The sequence below is a fragment of the Crotalus tigris genome, unplaced genomic scaffold, assembly GCF_016545835.1.
Source record: "Crotalus tigris isolate CLP2741 ecotype Arizona unplaced genomic scaffold, ASM1654583v1 scf7180000018826.840336, whole genome shotgun sequence".
Taxonomy (NCBI): Eukaryota; Metazoa; Chordata; class Lepidosauria; order Squamata; family Viperidae; genus Crotalus; species Crotalus tigris.
Window position 1 is genome coordinate 138,956 of NW_024097216.1, and position 22,363 is coordinate 161,318.

At 35.4% G+C, this 22,363-nt stretch overlaps 2 protein-coding genes across 14 annotated transcripts in view; one reads left to right on the forward strand and one right to left on the reverse strand.

Moving 5' to 3' along the window:
• Positions 1 to 675: 675 nt before the first annotated feature.
• On the reverse strand, positions 676 to 20,924 carry DNAJB4 (DnaJ heat shock protein family (Hsp40) member B4). Of its 7 annotated transcripts, none has more exons than XM_039356672.1 (5): positions 20,513 to 20,696; positions 16,798 to 17,061; positions 12,567 to 12,841; positions 7,656 to 8,230; positions 676 to 4,351 (listed from the first exon to the last, which is right to left on the reverse strand). In XM_039356672.1, exons 3-5 carry the CDS (start codon positions 12,775 to 12,777, stop codon positions 4,118 to 4,120), a joined length of 1,020 nt encoding a protein of 339 aa, XP_039212606.1. In that variant the 5' UTR covers positions 12,778 to 12,841; positions 16,798 to 17,061; positions 20,513 to 20,696; the 3' UTR covers positions 676 to 4,117. The 7 variants fall into 7 exon arrangements, with proteins under 7 accessions (XP_039212606.1, XP_039212607.1, XP_039212608.1 ...); XM_039356673.1 differs by lacking the exon at positions 20,513 to 20,696 and adding an exon at positions 20,062 to 20,504; XM_039356674.1 differs by lacking the exon at positions 16,798 to 17,061 and having other exon boundaries at positions 12,567 to 12,863.
• Positions 20,925 to 21,034: 110 nt separating this feature from the next.
• FUBP1 (far upstream element binding protein 1) overlaps positions 21,035 to 22,363 on the forward strand; it is a 29,625-nt gene continuing 28,296 nt past the window's right edge. For all 7 annotated transcript variants that reach the window (XM_039356652.1, XM_039356653.1, XM_039356654.1 and 4 more), the window contains exon 1: positions 21,035 to 21,191. In XM_039356652.1, the coding sequence (XP_039212586.1) occupies positions 21,078 to 21,191 (114 nt within the window). In that variant the 5' untranslated portion in view covers positions 21,035 to 21,077. The remainder of the gene's footprint in view (positions 21,192 to 22,363) is intronic.

The following is a 22,363-nucleotide window of genomic DNA, read 5'->3' on the forward strand; positions in this document are numbered from 1 at the left end:
TTTTTCTCTTCGGTGCTGTTTGTGTCAGCCGCTAAATTGTAGAGGGTCGTCGCAAAGATCCTGTTGCGTAAGATTTTATTCATAGGGGGGGGGTTGTTTTTGTTTTTAATGTGGCCACCTATCTTCAGACTGCGGCTAACAAAGTTTTAAAAAACAATAATTAAAAAATACAAGTACAGTGTTTTAAAAAATGTCAAGGTCAACCAAAACACAAAGTGGCTGCTGAAGACACTGCAGAACGATTGGGCTCAATTATTCCCCCATCTCCCTGAAAACAGCCAGATTTTTAGGGCTTGTTGGAGAAGGCATGTTTCTGGGTCCCCTGGATGACAGTTCCTGATCTATGGGACCCAGAGTCCCTCTTACCTGACCTAGTGGGATGGGCACAAACAGTGGGATAAGCTCCTCAAATGCCCTAGACCAGGGGTAGGCAACCTTGGTTATTTTATGAGGTGGACTTCAACTCCCAGAATCCCTGAGCCAGCCATGCTGAGGGGAAAGGAAGGTTTCCAAGCTGAGCCATGCTGGCTCAGGAATTCTGGGAGTTGAAGTCCACGTCATAAAAGAGGCAAGGTTGCCTACCCCTACCCTAGACCCATGCCACAAACCGCTTTATACATAATAACCAATACCTTGAATTACACCCAGAAGTAAAGATAGGCAGTCAAATTTAAGCACATCTACTTCAGCTTTATTTATTTATTAAATTATTGGCATTTATTTGGATGACTGCTTCTTCAATCCTTCTGGAACTACATCTCTTTAAAATCAAAGACAAAAAGAAAGTCTTAACCTTCTTTAAAAACAATCAGTGTTATAATAGCTTAAAACAGAAGTGTAGTTTTATACATGGGTTTCACTGTGACTTTCAAGAAATATATAAGTTTGGGACGTATTAGCAAACAATGTTTTACTGCTTCTAATGCAAGTCTGTGGGTGCCTCTTTTGGATTGTCTTGAAAGAGAAGACTTTTAGAGGAAATTGTTATTTTGCAATTGCCTTTTCCGATGCAGAAAATGGAAGGAGGCGGCAAAAGTGAAGTTTATCTTTCTGGGTTTTATTTAAACATCTGTTATGGAAGAAGAGATAGAATGATTGCACAATATAACTTGATACTATTAACCAACTATTCAGAAGGAGACACGTAAGGCCAAGATTAGTTTTCAGCAAAATGAGAAAGTCTACCAGTGAATCAATAATAAAGAATGATATAGCTAAATTTATAATCAGCAAAATAGTGATGTGTAACAGAAAAATGCTCTTAAAGCCTTCAAAAAAATATTTTGGGAAACATTGGAATGTTCTATTTTTCTTTTTTCTGATTTAATCCAGTATTGATCTTCCCAGCAACAGCTAGATTGGTGTGATCTAAAAGAAACACTGAATATTCCTGTATTCTGGGCATTATTCCATTCCCAGAATTTTACATATGTTTTGCATATTTCTGCTAGTTATTTTGCATCATTGCTGTTTTCCATTCAATAGCTTCTCATTTTAATAAAGTGTTTATCGATTATTTTTATTAATTAATCACACTTGTAAGGCCAATTCACCATTACCTCATCTAGCGCCAGAGTATGCTCAATCTGCCACATCCGGTAACATAGGCAGAAACCATTGGGGATAGGCAGACCTGCAAATACAGTCCCAGGCCATCTAGGGGGCTTTGAAGGTGACAACCACATCTTGAATTACACCCAGGAACTTGCGGGCTCATGCCAAATTCTAAACCAGATGAAGCTTCTGAATGCTTTTCAAGAGCAATCCTATGAAGAGGGTTTTAGAATAGTCTAATCAGGAGATAATTAAGGCATGAAGAACGACAAGATTGAAATGCAATAAATAAAAAAGTTGGCATATTCAGGACAAATTCAGAGCTCCTTCTACAATATACATTTATCATGTCACATGCTACTGCCACAAAACATTACCATTTATTTAGATCAGATGACAACTGTGGGATTATCAATTGATCACTTTGATACCGTCTCTTAATATTAAAAGATATTGAATTTACAGCTAGAAAAAATAGTTTTGTACACATTGCATGAACACAACCACTGTAGTTTGTAAACCATGGATTGTAGTCTAGCATTGCGTGTAAATACAACTGACCTATGCAACAAAACAGGAAACTATTAAAAATGGTCTTACAGTATTTTACTATAATATATAAACCCATTCATTTAACTATACAATCTAGAACTTTCCTATCTTGTAAATGCCATAGGTTTCATCGGCATTTACTCTTAATAACAGAATAGACATTGGCAGCTTGCATATGTGTAGACTCCAACTCCCAGAGTTCCCAGAATTGAGAAACACTGGTATAGTGCATTATCTCCATACTGCAGGTACGTGTTGTTTCAAATGTCAAATACTATTTTCATTTGCTCTCATGCATCAAATTGACAATTGGAAGAAAAAAAGTTAAAAATAATAGTTTAATATTTAAAAATATGAAATGCAATACATTATCATAAAGTATATTTAAATACATTTACAATGTGCACAAATAAAAAGTAGTAGTTTTCTTGTTCTCATTTTTAGTGTCATTAAAACTTGCTTTATAGATTCTCTCTAGTTTCAGAAAGAGATGTTATAAGGTGTTCAAAAGAGGTTGTTTGCAGAGTACTTTAGCATAAACAGCATTTTGCTTCAAAGCATTAAAGTAATCAGGTCCTTTGCAAGGCACATGCAACTGGTTTGAAAGCAGTCTTTGCTTACTCCACATGCAGGTGTCTCAGCAAAAATGTTCTGTGTATGAGCATGCAGACAACTGGGAAGAGCTTCTGAAGAAGCTACATGAGATTTGCAAAGAAGACAACTGTTTTACTACTTTGAAGACTGATCCTTCATTTATTTTAATGTGCTTTGTGAAATACCTCTTTCAAATGCTTTCCATAGTCCTGGTTTAAGATTGCACACCTTGTCAGTTTACAGCCTTTGTACTAAATTCCATTAAAAAAAAATTCCCATTCACTCAGGAGTCGTTTTTAAAGCGTGTCCTCCCACTATCAATTACTGCAACTATTTTGGATTTTAATATGCTAGTTTTAGAAAACTGGTATCATTAACTTTTTACATAATTGTTAAACAGCTTGTCACTTAAGGGTGCTTTCTAGCACACTTTGACTGAATAAAATTAAGTTTTATTGTAAACAAGATAAATAATTTCATGAATATTTCCATTTGACCATATTACAAGACAAGTAGTGTTGCCTTAATTTTAATACTGTTCATCTGCTGCCCAAGGATATTAGCTGGATATGTACTTCTTTTCAAAAATAAAGTTTCATTACTTTTTCTTCAAATAATTCACTACATATTCATAAAAATTTCAGTTTGTCTGAATTTCAAGTATTCATACTAAACTTGAGAAAGATTGCAATCGTTACTGAATTAGGCTAATTAATCAGATGATGCTTATAAGTATGCCGCTTCATAAAATATAAGTTCCAGAGAGCATTAATGCATTTTCACAACAATTTCTATCTGGAAATCTATTAGGCCAAAAACAGTAGGCCATCAAATTTTATTTTCTATTCGGTTGCTATGTCTACTACCAGAATATGGACTAAAGGAATTCACAGACTGGTACAATAATGTAAGACCCACCTTTTCTTTGAGCTCATAAACATTTTAAGTGATGTTACTTGCCTGCTGCTGTGCAGAAGGTAATGCAGCTTAAGAGTATATATATAAAATAAATATTGCAAATGTTACATAGATTCATATAATGAACTCTAATACTGTGATATTTTAACTCACAGAGATAATCGGGATTATCTGAATTAAAGTGCATAGCAAATTATGCACTTTATTAGAAATACACGGACAGAGGTGTTCCCTTTTTACCCATGATTACATGGACACAAAATACTGGATAAAGTGTTTTGTAAAGGAAGATCCAACAAACGGTAAGTAGTAATAGCCTTATACTTGGTTGCAAGTCTTTGTATTTTGTACTCCAATTCTCATGCAACACTGCATAATTCACTTCCCTACCTGCACACACAAAAGAAAAGTTCAACAGTTATAGACTGAACTTTTACAGCATAAACCTGAAAGTCCTTGATGTTCAATGTCTATTCGGAACAGTTCACTGATAGGTTCTTTATGATACAGGAAGATTTCTCCTGAGTACTTCTTTTGAGGCTGGAGCTATATTATCTGGGAAAATTACTTCAAATTCTATAATTAAGTCACCTCGTTGCTCATGATTTTTAGGAAATGGTAAACCATATCCTATAATTCTCCTTCTCATTCCAGGCTTTACAACTTCATTTACTGTCATAGGTATTGTTCGGCCTTCTATAGTTGGTACATTGATTGAGGTGCCACATAAAGCCTGGAAAATAGTAAATTGAAACAATTAAGAGCAGCATATTTGTTATTTCTTCAGGCTTCAAATATACTACATGTCCTTCATAAAGATAAATAACTATAATTCTTAAATAAATGACAGCATAATTTATTCAAATGCAAAAACCACTATGTTGTATCTTTTTTGTAAGTGGAGAGCTACCACCAAATAGTTGAACAGTTCAGTATATAAATACCATTTGCAATAAAGATAAAATAGTACTTTACCACTTAACAAAATGTGCAAAAAATGCCCAAATGTAAAGACAGGAGACAGGAACATTGCCAACAATATTTTTTCTTTCATGGGTATGTTCTGGGCACATGACATGAATTTCCACCTTTTACATTACAATAATGTAACAGAGTGAAATGGGACTATCTGCATCTCATTTAATAGGAATATCCTGTTATAGTCTTGGAATGTAATTGATTGCGAGAAGTGTTGGAATGTTCTAAACTTGGAATATCCATTTTGATCGTGAACAAGTGTTCTGACAAAAGAAGACAATATTCTGAGGTCAGAATTTTTTAACCTCTAAATGTTTGGCACATATACTGTATCCCTAACCAGGCTTACGGAAGTCAAATTCTCAAACTGATTTTAAAACATTTCTGACATACTAAATTGTATCAAAACTTATCAGTCAGTTATTCTTGCTATTTAGAGATGGAACACTTACCTTTTTAAAATTCACAATATAGATGTAAATAATGTTCTTTAAGATGTCATCTGCTACCTGTGGGCTGAATCCCTGCCCCCCCCCCCAGCTCCTTCTAGCAGTCCAGGGAGGGAGGCATTTCCTGGATCTGTTAATGCCTCGTTGTAAGAGGAGATATGTAACAATGAGGGTGAAGGTTCATTCTCTGATCTTGTGGGTTGAGCTCGGAGAATGAACCTTCACCCTCATCCTACACTTGAGCTACAGATATTCACCATTATTGCAAACACATAACAACCTTGAAACTAAAAGTACTGAACAATTAGTGCCCAGATTTCAATCTTACCATTTGTGGGAAAATTACAAAGACTATGATGGGGCTCAGAGAAACTCCCAGAGCATTAGCCTGTGTGCATACCAGGGTCTGCCAAGGGGACACATTATACCTGTACTGCAAGCCCTGCATTGGTTGCCACCAAACTTATGGATGTAATTTTAAAGTTCCAGTGTTAAACTATAAAATCCTACATGCATATTTATTTGCAGGACTACATTAGTCTACTCAGTTTGAGTATCCTGGAAAAACCATTAGCACTGCCCCACTTTAAGGAGATCAGGGAGGCCAAGGCTTGTTAGCAATATTGTTCTTCATTTAAAGTGCTGGTCCTTTGAAAAAGCCTCCTAGTGAACATCAAATTGACTCCCATACAGGACTGTCTTTCCAGAAGTTGCTCAAAATTGACGTCTTTTGTAGGGCATTTGGGTTTGACTAATTACTTTGGTTTCCCAAGAATGACATTTATGTTTTTAAAAAATCTGTTTTTGTATTCATTCCTCAATAATAATGACGAAGTTACCAGCACAATACAGATTCCATTATGTAACATTACCAAGGGTTCCACCAAATACTATTAGGTTTACTTCTGAGAAGGCCTATGTGGAAAACTGGGATTTGTTGTTTGAAATGAACAACAGAGGACAAAGGTGGGGGAAGAAGCAACTGAGTTGCTTTACAGTTAATTTTGGAAAATGGCCCACCACTGTCACTACTTCCTTTTCTTTCATGTCCAAATGGATGACTCAGTGAGGATGGAGATTATGGCCTTGACAAGATATACCCATTTGCCATCTGTGGCTCCTGAGGAAAGACATATAAAATCCCAGGAAAAAAGTGGCTGGTGGACAAGCAAAGTTGATTAGGCAAATGCAAAGCAAATGGAAAACTGGCCTAACAGTTATCCCAGGCTTGAAAGTAAAAAAGGCTATCATGTTATCATAGGAGTAGGGAAATATAGTCAGCAGAAGAGTTTTAATAACTTGTCTTGTACCCTACCAGGATTGCTTTTACATACCATTTGTAATACACAGGAATTATTGACTGAGAAATAGTGCTCTAATAGAAATTATGATGTGTGCATTAAGGTAACTAAATGTATATGCTGCACACTTTTGACAACTGATTATTGCAGTGGATGTCTATCTCCTAAATCTAGTCATCTAGTTTGCATGTTCACAATACAAAAAGTACCAATACAGCATACTACCCAAGATGTTTTACTGTTGGAATAAGGAATCCTATACAAATTTTTAAAAATTTGATGGCCTTGGTATCTTTTTAGATTATATAGATATATATATGGAATATACTTTTACTATATTATTATTCTATATCTGGTGACTGAACTAACAATATAACTACTATTTTTTTTTTGAACTGACAATATAAGGTGCCATTATTTATTTGTTAGTTATTTATTAAACTTACATGCTGCCTAACTTGCTTGGAGGCAACGTTTGTTGTCTTGTAAATATAACTATATCAACATTATATCAATATTATGGTAAAATATATTTGAAATCAATGAAAATATCATGGCAGATCAGCATAAAGTTGCTCACACAAGCAGAATGCTGCTCTTTTGTTCTCACAATAGTGTTAATTGTTTTTCTGTGATCACAAAAAAATTTCTAATACTTGATGATATGGGTGAAGGTTTGTTCTTCGAGCTTATTCGGAAACCCACCCACAAGCTGGGAGAACAAACCTTCACCCTCATCCTACACCCGAGCTACAGATATCCGCCACTATTGCAAACTTGATGATACATTTCCCTCTACCAGCATTCTGATTATGTTACTTCATAGAGGATTGTTTGCATTTCTATTTGAGGAATATTCAAGGACAACACATTCACTATAACATTGTTGTAGGACAACACCACACCCTAGTATTGCAAATTCCCATACAAATGTAAAGTGCAAGCAAAAGCAGTACAGAAAACCAGTACAAAGTCGGATGATTTATGTGTATAATGACAGTGAGGAAAAAGCAAAACAGCGTTCAGAGGTAAACAGTTCACTGAATAGATAGTTAGCAAGAACAGAGTTAACTTTGTGGGAGAAGGATAAAATGCTACAGAATATATTATTTAACATATTAAATTCTAACCTTACATGCCATATTTCAAAATTAAGCTATTTAACATCTAACTACCTACATAAGCCTTGCATTCTTAACGAACATTGATCTATGTCAAGTTTAACTCAACTACAAATATAAAACAATATAAATGAAAACAGATTGTAGAAATATTAAAAATCCAGTTTTAAACTTAAAAGAGTACTTACCTCCCGTAAACTAATCTTGACAGGGTAGATTATATTTGAACCATCTCTCTTGAAATGAGGATGTAATTTATCTTTAATAACAAATACAATATCAGCTGGGATGTTGTTGGGTGTTTCATCGCTCTCTTTGGGGAATGTGATTTTGGTACCTTCCTTCCATCCTCTCTTAATATCAATTGTAAGGATTTTATCTTCTGTTCTGACACTTCTACCATCTGGATTGAGCCTTTTTCGGGAAATTCTCATTCTTTTCGTGCAGCCCTGATAAATCTCTTCCAATGATACTTTCAGTTCATGAATAACAGGAGGATCTTGTTTACGACGGGGTTGATTACCAACTGTGTTTCTTTCTCTTGGAAATCCATTCACATTAAAAGTAGAAAAGGAACCAAATGGATCACCATCCACTTCCATATCTTCAGTGTCCCTGCCACTAGCCATCCTTCTGCCAAAGAACATTTCAAAAGGGTTTGCGCCACCAAAAAATGCTGCAAATGTAGCATGTGGGTCTCCATGAAAAGAATAACGGAAAGTACCTCCTTGACCATCCGGTCCACCAACCCCTCCTTTCAAACCTACCAAATACAGAAGCATAAGAAATAATAATCAGCTTAAATAATTATATTTGTTAACAAAACAATATTGGGCTGTTATCCAGAAAATAGGAAATCATAATAATAAGACAAGAGGGGGCAGATGACTCTGTCCTTTTTACTTGAGGTAATATTTTGTCTTTTACCAGTTTAAGAAAAAGTAATTTGTCTTTCTGTGACATCAGGTAGGGAAAACTTTAATTTTAACAACTCATAGGACAAGTCCATGTCTTGTCCTGTCCTGCAAAAGACAAATTATATGCATACATAACTGCTGGGGAATGTGGGAGAAAGGAAAGGAAGGAAGTCTTCAAATAATGAGATAAATGCTTTAAATATGATCACACATAAAACACAATTGGGAGGGTCATAGGTAATCTTTCACTGATTAAGTTGTATGTCTTAAGGAATACTGAATCTGTATTTAATCCACAGAGAAATTAAATCTCTAAATGAATATAAAGGATTGGGCTGCTTATTAAATATACAAAACAGATGTACTGTTATGCATATTTATTGGAAGTAAATCCAACTGAATTTTAGAAATAAAATTATTGTGGAAAGGAACTTTAACCAGGAGTCCCCCAAAAAATCAATGTATTGCAAACCAGTGAGTTTTATAAAGAGAGTTTACAAAGTTATGATACCATACTTAGATGAACAGCTACTTCAATTATTTTAAGCTTGCTTATCTTCCTACATTATGACACCCACCTACATTCTGTGATTACTTTCACCTACACATTCTTCCTAAATTTAACCAATTTCTCATCTTTTTGCTATATCTTTAAATCAGCTAAATAGATAGTTTGGATAAAAGGCATGTTAACTCTGCAATCTTTTAAAAAAAGTATTCTTAATAAGTTATCTGATCTGAATATATCAAGTCAATAGTTGCCACAGTAGGTATGAACAGTCACAAAATATTAATTTATGAGAAAGCTTACTAGCTTCCAAAATGTTCTTTTTTTAACTAGTGGATAATTACTATTAATGTTTGCTTGATATTTTAAAATGGTTTTTTAGACACAGACATTCTGTAGTTTGAACTCTGGTGTATACTAAGAGGGCACATTGGTTTTCATGAGCACCATATTCCTATTGTCATTCAAGATGGTAGTGCTTAATTCTTTGGAATAAAATTACTGAGCAATCATTATTTTCATTTTCTTTACAAATTATTTACTGAAATCCAAACGTTTCCATATTCAGAGAATTTGGATTTTCTAGAATTTAAAATTTGCACATTTGTGAGACTAGACAGCAGACAAACATTTCTCCTTAGAAAACTTAGTTTACAAATTTCTGGGGGGCAAATAGGCATCTAACATATAGTAAGTGTGTAAAGTCTCTTAAATATTTTTGTTTTAATGTTGAAGCAACTTATGAAACCATCCATCTTCCTGATATAATTTAGAATTTTTTTTAAATTTATAGTGGTGAATGTCCTATACCAGTGGTTCTCAACCTGTGGGTCGGGACCCCATTTGGGGTTGAATGACCATTTCACAGGGGTCGCCAAACCATGCTGTCCGCCATTTTTTTCCCTTTTCCCTAGCTGTCCTACTCCCTCTTATTGGGGGTCACCTCAACATGGGGAACTGTATTATGGGATCATGGCATTAGAAAGGTTGAGAATCACTGTCCTATACCATTCACTTTGATTATGAAATTAGATTTTCAGAATATCAAAGAAAAAATGGATTCGCACATTGTGTTAATCTATTATTTCTTTTGTTGGATTTTATTTTACCATAATATAAACCAAGTATATAAATCATGACTTATTACTCAGCACCCTATGTGATGCACACCATTATGGCTTAGTTTACATATCATTATTAAAATAAATGATGACATATCATGCTTGAGCCCAGCTTACATTATAAAACTTAAAAGGACTACTATGAACCAAAGGGTTATCTAAATTATAAACAACTTCATATTACCAATATTATTTGGTGTTTATTTAGAACAGGAACATGAAATAAAGAAGACTTAATTTAAGTCTAATTGGTTTAACCCTAATCTTCTTCATGGGTCTAGTCTAAACATGACTAAATCTGGATCCATCCCAATATTAAAAGGTTCAAAATATATTAAGAAATTGATTTCCTTGAAATTTCCTTGACTAGTTTCAGCTATATTTTTGAATAAGTGTTTATATATAAAAATAGATTCATAAATATTCTAAACATTTTAATCCAGGCAAGCTATGAAATAAAATCCTGCTACAATTATACCTCATGTTCTGGTGTCAAAATCATAAAACTTTAATTTTGAAGAAATAGAAAATTCAATATCAGTGGTCCTCGACTTACAGCCATTTGTTTAGTGACCATTCAAAGTTACAAAGTTACAATGGCACTGAAAAAAGTGACTAGTTTTCACACTTATAACTGTTACAGCATCTCCACGGCCACATGATCAAAACTTGGGCACTGACTGACAACTGGCATGTATTTATGACAATTGTACTCTCCCGGTGTCTGTCATCACCATTTTTAACCTTCCAACTGACTTCCCATTTGTCTGAAATGGTATAGGGTTTCCTGCCTGAGCAGGAAGTTGGACTATAAGACCTCCACGGTCCCTTCCAACTCTACTATTATTATTACTATTACTATATTATTATTATTATTATTATTATTATTTCTGATAAGCAAAGTCAATGGGGAAAGCCAAGTTTGTTTAACGACCAAATGATTCACTCACCATCTGCAGTGATTTGCTTAACAACTATGGCAAAACGGTCATAAAAGTCAATGCACTTAACAACTGCATTGCTTAGCAATGGAAATTTTGAGCTCAATTGTGGTTGTAAGTCAAGGATTACCTGTAAGTAAATTAATCTCTGATACAAATTTTGAGTAAGAGTATTTCTTGAAGCAGTGAGTTTATTGTCTTGCAAACTACTCTGGCATAAGCTATACCTGATCACTAGAGCAAGTATTTAAGCAGCTGACATAACTGTTGATTGCATGCTCCTTTTTTTCTCTTTTCATTAACCTATGATATGAGATCAATTTTGACAAAGGATAGATTGGCTGCCTATTTGTATAGAATTGAACATTATGGTTAATATAATAACAACCATCTTATTCTGCTGGTTTTACCATGTTTGAATAGTGCAAATAAGGTGTCAAAATGTAAGGCTTACGTATGCATTATTGGCATTCTTCCTGCTTATTATATATATTGTTTGTGAGTGGAATGTTTATTTATCAAAATTTAGCAACTAAAGATGTAGAACTAAGTAAACTATACCATGTACTTGACAGAATGATGCTTCCCAAAATAGATAATGGATTGATTGTGCTCAAAACATATCAATCCCATGTCTAATTAAAAAGAAGAGTAGATTAACTGTCTATTCATGGTCTGAACAAGAGTCAATCTCTAACTCTGACTAAATTATCTCATTAGATATTGTCCCTAATGCTGTACATAAAGATATTAAGAACATTGATTCATGACTTTAAAAATAAGACTCAGCATATCAAGGTCTTATAAGTTTCTCAAGAATACAGGGAGGCAATACTAAAATTATAAATTACTACTTAATTTGAATTTTTACATAAACCTATGCATTTATGAGAAACATGTGTTTCTATAAGATACTTATTAAATACTGATGCATTTTTAACTCTTATATTTCAATATAAGAGTTAAAAATACATGGATACTTCTGTCTCATTGAGAAAACACAAGACTGTAATGTAAATATGCAACTTCATTAGCAGAACAAAAGCTATTTCCAAATCTTAAATTAAATTTTGAAAGATAAAGGCAGTAGCTGAATTCTAAAAGGTAGGCCTCATTCCCTTGATACATTAATAGCTGGAAAGGAAGCTGAAAACTTGTCATGGTATTTTCATGACATCAGGCAAATTCTTTCCTTTTTAGACAAGATTCCAATGTAAACGTAGTCTGGACACCTGGTCTCTGGTTCAGAAATACCATCCTTCTATTTCAATCTTATTTTAACAAAAATAAAATATAAAGTTTAATTTTTGTTACTATAAGAATAGGACAAAATAAACCAATTCAACAACTATCAGAGCCAAAAGCAACTTAATATTCCTGAAGTTCTTGCAACCAAAATTAAGAATCCTACCATGCATAATAGAAAACTAATTAGAAATTTCATAAGCAGGACTTGCAAATGTAATGAGTATCTAGCTACTGAAATATAATTTAGCTAAATTCTCAGATTAAGTTTTTACAACCAAATGCTCATTCCCTCTTGATTTTAATTATATTCAGCACAAATATATCTCTATTAATAGCTATAATGAAACAACAGAAATCATATTACCTTCTTCTCCAAATTGATCATAAATTTCTCTTTTTTTGGGATCACTCAATACCTCATAGGCTTCTGCAATCTCTTTGAATTTTTCTTCTGCATGGGAAGATTTATTCTTGTCTGGATGCCATTTAAGGGCTTGTTTTCGGTATGCTTTCTTGATGTCTTCATCAGATGCTCCTTTTTCAATTCCAAGAACAGAATAGTAATCCTTTCCCATTTCAGTGTTTAAAAAGTATGCTTTCTTTTGTTTATGAGTTCTCTATCTCAGCTATGCAATGTTCCTAAAAGAAAAATTAACAAGAACTGTAGTTCTATTAATCAGCCAGAAAGACTGTTGCCACCTTCTCTTTCTCCTTGATCACTTTGTACAAAGATTGAACTGGTAAAAACACTGCCACCCAGAGCACTCCCAATTACACTACGTGTCTCTGCTCTTTTCTAGAACAGCAAATGTTATAAGACGTCATTTCCCAAGTTGGCTACTGCCAAAACTCTGTCGTGTTCTATCTTTGCACATTTAACTATTCATTGACTAACTTCATATGAAAGTATTTTTAAAAAACCTTAATTGTGGAATTTTGTAGCCATTTAGTATTGTTTGGGTGGTAAATTATAGATATAGGTCTGTTTTATATATTTACTGTAAAAAAATGGGCTACAGAAAACTATTTCTTAATATTTAAAATAAAACTAGTTGAATCTACTAGTTGTGACAAATACTTTATGGGAGTGAGTATGAAAGGTGGTCAGTTTAAAAACATTTCAGAAAATACACAACTAAAGGAATTATAAAATTTTTAACACTTAGAAAATTTGTCTTCCTACACACTGAATATACAACCCTTTTTAATTCAAACTATTTAAAAAAAAAGCAAGAGCAGCAATAATAATTGCCAGTGGAGCCACAGGGACAAGCCTATTGTGAGACAGCAGCTATGCTTGCCTGTCACCAAGATCATTAGCTATCTGCAAGCACCTCTCATAGGGAAGATAGGGAGGTAGTTTCTGGAAGGAGGGAGGTAGCACTGAGAAGTATTCAACAGGAACAGCTGAAACTGGGAAGTGGGAGCTGTTAGTTAGAGAATGGGCTGTAGTTTGTGAGAGCAACCCAATGGTGAACTACAAATGGTTAAAAAGAAAAAAAGAGAGACAGGATATGGGAAACACCACATAAACCTACTCCCTCAAGAAGCACAAGGGCAAAATGGGGAGCTGTGAAAGGGAGAATATTGCTTGAGGTATGGATGTGCATGTGTCAGGGTCAGAGGAATTGCAATCAGCAAACAGCAGATTGGAACCTGAAATCAAATTGCAAGACTCTCTTGAAGTCATCCATCTGAACTCTGATATATGGGTCCTATTGTTTAAGAGACATCTTAGGAGCGAGAGTAGCGAAATTGTCTGATTTCAAGATTGTGACGAGGAACCAGACATGGAACATTCAGGAGGTTTGCATCATAGATTACCTGACTGTTCATTCTGCAAGTTAGAAATATAAATAATGTAGACGTTAAAACTAGAGAAAAATTTCATGCTAAGTAAATAAATGGCCCTTCTGCAGGTATTTCAGATTCTTAGGGATTCCTACATTGGATGAACCACTCCTTTTAAGAAATGCCTCCATTGTTGGAACATGGCTTTTATTGATAGCTAGTCCTTATCACAAACTCATAATCCCACCCAGCTGGGAGAAGTCTAGAATAAGATGTACAAGGCAACATGTCCTTATCTGCTGAAGTCTGAAAAAAAAAACAGCAATCAAAACAGTTCGAAGTATCACTTTTCACAATGCGGCAGCTGGGATCAAGATGGAAGAGTAGTCTGAGACTAGTTTCAAAATCCTGAAAGCTGCTTGTTCTTAAATAAAATTGTGAAAATAACATTGAATTTGTTGAATGGAATTGTCAAAGGCAGTTCTAAATTTCTGCATAAAATTGTTATAGTTGTCCAAGATGGCACTTTGATTTCAGTGTGAGAGAACACCCCACCTGACTGCGCCTTCATTCAAAAAGGTCAGAACAAAAAAAAAATTGGTCCAAATCTGCAGGAAACTCTGCTGGCCTGCCAGTCATAAATAGTTTATACTGGTTAGCGAACGCTGAGAATCTGTCCTGAGGATTCTCCCTTAACTTCTCCAGAAGGGAACAAAAGGGAACAAAATATCACCCATGGAAAAGCTGCCTGTGGGGCCAATCCAAGTTGAGGCAAGCTTGACCAAAATGCTGGACTAACTACATCGTAACATTCTATAAGCTCATGATTTATGTATCTATCTGCTGTCTATGCTGTAATAATGGCTCAACAACTTGTTCTACAGATAGGAGGTATTTCAAGGATCTTTAGCCATGGTCTAGGTCCAGAATTCACAATCCAATCCTCATCTAATAAAAGAATAACAAGGCTCTCAAGACTGTTGTAAAATCCTTCAAGTATGCCAGACTCAGTAAAGGAAGAACAGTTTAAACTTTTGTAAATATTTTTATTGCTAGCTGGATATTGTAATATAATCTTAAAAGCTTGTCAGAGACAATTCTCATTTATACCTAGTGTAATTAAGGCCAAAAATGAGATACCAATGGTCCCTGTGAATGCATCATTTGGAGAGAAAGAGATGCTAATATTTCTAAAAGGGCACTAAAGCATCACCTCATCGGTCTGATCAAGGACCAAGCTATATTGGACAACCATCATCCACTCAATAACCTTCCTTTACATAGGCCACCACCTACAATGAGATCTGGATGAAGGGGTAGTCTACCTTATTATAATGAAGTCTTGGTGCATTTCTGGACACAATACAAAAATTAGAGGCATTATTCCATGGCAGTTCAATTTCTTCCTGACTGGATATGTCCAATGAGTACAGGTAGTACTTGACTTATGATAATTAACCCCAAAATTTCCATTGCTAAGCAAGACAGTAGTTTAGTGAATTTTGTCTCATTTTACAACCTTTCTTGCCAAAGTTGTTGATTGAATCACTGCAATTGTTAAATTAGTAACATGGATAAGTGAATCTGGGTTCCGTATTGACTTTGCTTGCTAAGGTCATAAAAGGTGAGACACTACAACAAGCATAAATACATGCCCACCTGACAAGTGCTCAAATTTTGATCATATGGCCATGAGGATGCTGCAACAGTTGTAGGTGTGAAAAATGGTCAAGTCACCTTTTTCAGTGCCCTTATAACTTTGGTCACTAAATGAATGGTTGTAAGTGGAGGACTACCTGTACATGAGATGTCACAAAATTCAACCTCTTTCACATTTTATTTAACATCTACATGTAGTCACTGAGGGAGATAACCCAACAAAAGGGGTTTGGTATCATTACTATATTGAGAGAACTAGGTTAACCATCTCAGTTCCAGTCTATCAAGATGTGTCTGGTAGTCTTATCCCAGGTCAGGACTCTGTAAGGATCTTGAGAAACAGAGTAAGACTTTACTCTATCAAAGTAGAGGGTTTGTGGATTGAAAATTCAGTCAACTAAATCTAAGACAATTCAAGCTTTCCTATGGAGCTAAGTAGTTATTCTTCTACTAAAAAAGTTGGTGTACAATTTAGGGGTGTTTCTGTTATCTCAGCTCCTTTTGGAATAGCAGATTTAAGCTGTGACTAAGACCTTTGTCTACTTCAATATGTGTGCTAATATGAATACTCTTGCAGAAGATGTGGACAATAGTCACTTATATCTTTGTCACCTCACTAGAAGATTACATAATGTGCTGTATATAGTACTGTCCTTAAAAAAAACCATCTAGAAACTGCAATTGTAACAAAATGCAAAGGGCTGGTTATTAAATGAAATACATCCATATTGTCATGTAATATCAATATTGTAGGATTTTCTTTATTGCCAGTTCGTTTCCAAAGAGCTGGTCTTTGAAATCCTTCATAGTTTGGGGCTTGCAAGACTGCTTATTCCAAATATAATTTGTTCATTTAAGATGTACTTGTACAGAATGCTTCCCAAGAGTTCTCACTTCCCATGAAAACCTGAAGGGGATTATTTTCTCAAGGAATTCCTTTCGTGTGAAATGCTCCCCTAACATTCCAATGATAATATAATAAATTGGTATGGTATGGTATGGTATGGTATGGTACAATACAATATAAAATCTCTTATGCACAATATTGTCTTTCCAACTTAAGCTTTTCTAAAATATCACAGGTCTCAAGATTCATATTTCTTTGCAATTCCTAAAGAATTCCATTCTATTAGCCAGTTTCATACCATGCAGTTTATTTCTGTTTAAAGACAATTTGTCTTTCCATTTGTCTTTCTTCCTCATTACGCAGACTTTTTTACAAGTTCTTTTGCAATGAAGTAGGTCATATAATAAAATATTTTGATGTAGGCTGCTCCTTTTCAATACAATCCATTTCATGCCATTCCCCTTCCTCCTAGGCTCCTCTTCCTATAATCTATCAACATTGCATGTCCGTTAAAATTTTCAGATTCTCCTTCCATAAATATTTGTTTGCCAAAACCTTCATCCTGTGCATATTACAAAAATAAAGATGCTCATTTCTAATGATCAGAAATACAAAATGATTAAATTTAAAGCTAAACATTCAGAACAAGGCAGGAAAATATTGTGATCTTATGGAATAAAAGAAAAGCTTTGAAGAGACTTATGGATGATTTGAATTTGTGAACCATGATGAGATGGAAGATTGGTAGCTAATGGTCTGTTTTTAAAAAAATTGTCATGAGTCTCTTGAGAAAGTAGAAAACTTCAGTACTGAATTATTTTTCCAAACAAGATTATTATTAGTTGCTTATTTTTATGGTCGTTAACTTACTCAGTTTGATTATGAAAAAAATATTTGAAGGGAATATTAAAAGTGCTTATAAGCTGCAATTCTGTAAATGTTTCCCTGCAACTAAATCCCTGAATATAACAGAACATAATCCCGAGTAGAAATGTACATGATACAGTTTGTCACTACTACAATTTTTATATCCTATTTTTAAAAAATAAGCTTCCCAAAGCAGTTCACAAACAACATAAGTAACTGTAAATACTATGAATATTATTTTAAAAGAAATTAAATTTATAAGACTTTTCCCACAGGGCAATTGAGGATAATAGAAACGTGGAGAAGAGAGTACAGCTATGCAGATTTAGAAGGTAGCTGTTGTTTGCTTTCCTTCCTCTCCCTTCTGGGACCCTTTCCACAAAGCTGTTGGTGGTAATAATCTGTGGAGGGAGGGAAGAGATGACTTCCAAGCAGAGTGGAAGAAAATTCATGCTAACAATACTTTACCAAAAAAGGACCTGCGTGCATTTCAGATGTGGACATGTGTTGTATTCCAGGGGGTGGAGTATGTTTCCAAGTATCCATGCCAGATATACTCAGTCTTTTCTCCACTAACACATTAGAGTATGACTCACACTGCTAAAGTTAAAGTTAACAGCCAACCAACTCTCTTGTACTTTTCAGTAACAGCTGGATTCAACAGCTTGAAGTTTTCCAGTAGAACAGGGGTTCTTACCCTGGCATGGGTCTTTTGAGAATCTGTTGAAATCTATGGATCCTTGTCAAAAATTACATATATATTACAAAGAAAATTGATTATGTTCAAGTATAGCTAATAAAATATTAGAAATAACAACTTCGCAACATAGTAACATATGTGCTTCTTTATTAATCCATTAAAACAAGAAAATACTCTGTTTAAGGCTATTACAGTTTTTAACAGTGAGGTTACTGGCCTTAACAAACATTTTTGGATTCTAGCAAAATTACTTTGCTGCCTACATTATTGAATGAAAAACTAAATTTCAGTTAGATTAGTGAAATAAAATTATAATTCTTTTTCATGGACACCATGAAATCTACCCACATACTCCACATTAAGAATGTCTGTAATAGAAAGTCCATGATATATTCAAGGTGATAGGTCAGATAACTAATATTGATACTCACTTTGATCAGAATTTTTTGTCTTGCAAATGAGAAAAAGTTTTCTTACTAAATTGCTATTTAACTCCACAAAAGGAGTGAAAAAAACCACAAAGCAATCTCCCTCCACAATCTTAAACTAAAACATTTGCCTAGCCCTAACTCTGATTGCTACCCATGTTTAAGATCAAGAAATTTTATTTAGAATTTCTTTCCTCAAAGGTCATCTCCTGCATTTTCTGAAATCATTACAAGAAACAATGCAGTGTAGCTCTTAATGTGCAAGCTGTATTGCAGCTTCTTCACCAAAGCAAACTGCTCTTAAAAGCTACCTAATAAAATGCAGCAAGAACTCAACTCTTTGAAAGGTTCATTAGCAAATGCCTGGTTGCATTTGGATGGGAATTTGTCAGGAAGAAATACACTTATAGGCTACCTTAGCACAGTAACACTTTCCTGAGAAAAGGCAGTGAATAACACTTCCATTCTGTTGCCAGGAAAACTCCATGTCTCCTTATCTATGAAGTCATCAAAAATGAAACTAGATTTGAAAAAGATTTTAATACCCCAGCTTATTATTTTCCAGGAAGAAGAGCTAAGACCACTAGATGTCACTGACAACCTGTACAAATACAGGTACTGTCATCTAAAAATATTTTTTTAGCTGTAAACTCATAACAAAAATACTATACTATAGAATTATTGCATCAAAGTATTTGATACTAAGCTTTATTCCCCCAAATAATTAAGACTAGTAATAATTGTTTATTCCTTCTCATATTAATCTCATAAACTAGTGATGTAGTTAAAAAACTATAGGATTTCAACCTAGGTCAATGATTTCACGTTTTTATTAACTATTCTCTTTGGGGCGATTTTTTTTAATTATTAGTAATCTGAAGTGCTTCAAACGAGATATGCTATCAGAGCCAGTATCCAAAGAAAAACCATTATAAATTATTTGAGCATCTCCCTTTAAAGCTGATTTTATTAGCTTTGCTCCTAAACAATAAATCACATGAACAGTATCTAATTCTGGCATCAACCTGTGCAGCAACTGACATTTTCAACAAGAACAGAAAATGAATGTTTCCTTACCTGATTTGGATGATCACCACTATCTTTTTTATCCAACAAAAAATTTCAACAAAAAATGATATTAGCAATATATAAATCAAATTTCAAATGTAATTCCACCAGGAAAACTTACTTACTGAAGAGGACAATGAGGAACAAGAGATCTTTGCTAGGTCAATTAACCTCTATCTTACATGAACTATACTATCAACTATCATTTCAATCAAAAATTACAAAAAAATTAAAGATAAAATTATGAGAAGGGTGGGATTATGTAGAGTATTGCTGCAGCTACTTTTTATACCTTGCAGTAAAAATTCTACTGAAAAATATAGACAAAAGAAATTGTGCAGAAAAGCTAATACAGTGACAATTACAGAAATAATTTTCTAATAACCCAAAGTCCATTTTGTAGGAAGCAAGCTCTGTTATTTTTTTTTATGTATCTACAACCTAATAACTCTTACAATGGGAAATGACCATAATGAATTTGGAAGTTCATCATACCTACCGTGGATTTTCGCACATCGACCACTCTCCATCTTTTATTATTTTATTAACGCTCAGTTTTAATTTATTAATTTAAATCATAAAGCTTAATTCATGTTCTCAACACTGCACAGCAACATTCGCACCAAATTTTTAACCCTCGCTTGGCCACCGACTTCATTGCTTTTATTACTCTACGTACATTAAGGAGAGAATGCTTGTGTATAGAAGCGCCTTATTTTGAACGGCAGGTGGCAAACTTGTCATATCATTTTAGAAAAAGCCTTTATGAGATACGTAACTTGTCTTTATATATGCTTTTCACCCGAAGCGGATAGGCGACATTTGGAGAGTTTTCCTTCGCCTCAGCGCACCCCATCGGTAATCAAACCCCGTTGCTTTTTCTATGCCTTCGAGAATCAAAGGCTCAATTAAAGACATTCCCTCCGATTTACCCGTCCTAAGAGACTCACTCGCTAGCCGGCAGATTGTCGCCACCACGACAGACGCTCCCTGACAAGGCGATAGCAAGTACAGTACCACAAATCAGTTCCTTTCACAACTGTCCAAATATATCGGTTGAAAGAAGGCTGGGGGCGGGGGGGAAAGAGATTTTACTTAACCAACCATCGCGAGATACGCCCTCCCCGAGAGGCTATCATCTTATCTAACCCAGGAAGAAGTCATGCGCGCGCCGCCCTTCACATATCCGTTTAACGATCTACAACACCCCTCCTTCCTTTTCGCACCCTAGAAAGCTCTGAACCATTCTACCTCCTGCATCCCGATTCTTATCTCGCGAGAGTTAGCTCGAGTGGCGTGGAGGAGGGAAACCTTCCTTCCAGCCTTCGTCATCTCGGTTTGCTCCGGCTCAAAATCTCGCGTCTTTTTCTGAGATGTCTCGCGAGGGTATTAGCGGCCTCCCCTCCTCCTCTCGCGAAACACGATGCGACGCAAGAATGTGAAAGGATCCCGCCCGCCGCCATTTTCTTTCTTTCTTGGCAGGCTGGGAGGACGGTAGGAAGTAGTGAAGGAGACATGTCGGATTATTCTACGGTGCCCCCTCCTTCTTCGGGAGCACCCGGTGGAGGTGGAGGAGGTGGCGGGGCAGTCAATGATGCTTTTAAAGACGCGCTGCAACGGGCTAGGCAGGTGTGTATTACGAGCCCTGAACGGATTTTTTTTTTTTCCTGACTGGCTCCTCAGACTTCCAAGCAGGCCGCTGGCTTCTCTCATTCACCCCTCGGCTTCTTTCGCAAAAGGAGACAACCCAAAACCCGCCGCCATTGCGGAGGCGTTCCCAGTGGCCCCTTTGAAGGGCTGGGGTGGCCTTTCTTTGGGAGGCTTTTTTCAGGACTCGGTGCAGGTTTTGGTCCCATTGCTACCTACAAAAGGCGCGTAGGCCAAATCGCCTGGTATCCATTATGTGTCCGCTATGTGGAGGAAGGAGGAAGGCGGAGAAAGAGGTTAGGTTGAGATTCAAAGAAACTGAATGAGTTTATACTTTTTAAACTCCGCGTTTGGCGGAAAAGTTATTTTCCTAACATCCTAACTAAAAGGGAGTCGGGTGTGTCCGCTTTTCTGACCCCCCTCCCCCCAGTCTCCTTCCCAGGTCCATTCGCTCTTCCACTGTGCGGAAGATTTTACGTTGCCCCCCGCCTAATGCTGACGTCTTTGTGCAATATTTTCCATTATATTCGCCTGCATCTCGCTCGCGGGAGAATGTCCGTAATTGGGAACTGTTGGCTTTTAGAGCGGAGTCCTATAATTTGGCGCCCTCCATTTCTGTTAAAGACTAACTTTTCCGTGCACAAAATATAGGCTGTACTGTGTGTAATAGTTTCTTTTGTTTCTGTAGGAAACACACATCCAGCTTTCATCTGGCCCACCCATTTTCTTAATAATAAAACGTTGTAGAGATGATGTGTTAAGGGTTTCCAGGTAGTCTAATATTTAGAAATTGCTCTTGACATTTTTTCTTCAGTTTTGGGCTTTCTATGACTAAAATAGATGTTAATTCCCCTCTTTTGCTGTTAGGAGGTGTTTGGTGCTGTTCTCGGACTTTGAACTCTTTTAAGTGTATTTTGTTGTTGGAAGCAAAGATAAATTTTGATTTAGAATTCTTTTCATTTTTATTCAGAGGAAATTCAGCTAATTGAAAAATGGGCAAAGCAATCTTGTTGAAGCATTTTAGAGAAGTAGAAAAAATGGATTCTTGGCTTTTGTGAGCTGTTATATTACTGAAGAGATTCTTTTAAAATAATCTAATGTGAGGCTTTGTTTCTTCTCTTTGTGTTATAGTTAATGTTTTAATAAACACAAAG

Coding starts and splice junctions, on each gene's coding strand:
- DNAJB4 (XM_039356674.1), bottom strand. CDS start 12,777: ATGGGAAAGGATTACTATTCTGTTCTTGGAATTGAAAAAGGAGCATCT. Junction 8,231..12,566: donor TGATCAATTTGGAGAAGAAG/GTAATATGATTT, acceptor TGTATTTGGTAG/GTTTGAAAGGAGGGGTTGGT. Junction 4,352..7,655: donor TCAAGATTAGTTTACGGGAG/GTAAGTACTCTT, acceptor ACTATTTTCCAG/GCTTTATGTGGCACCTCAAT.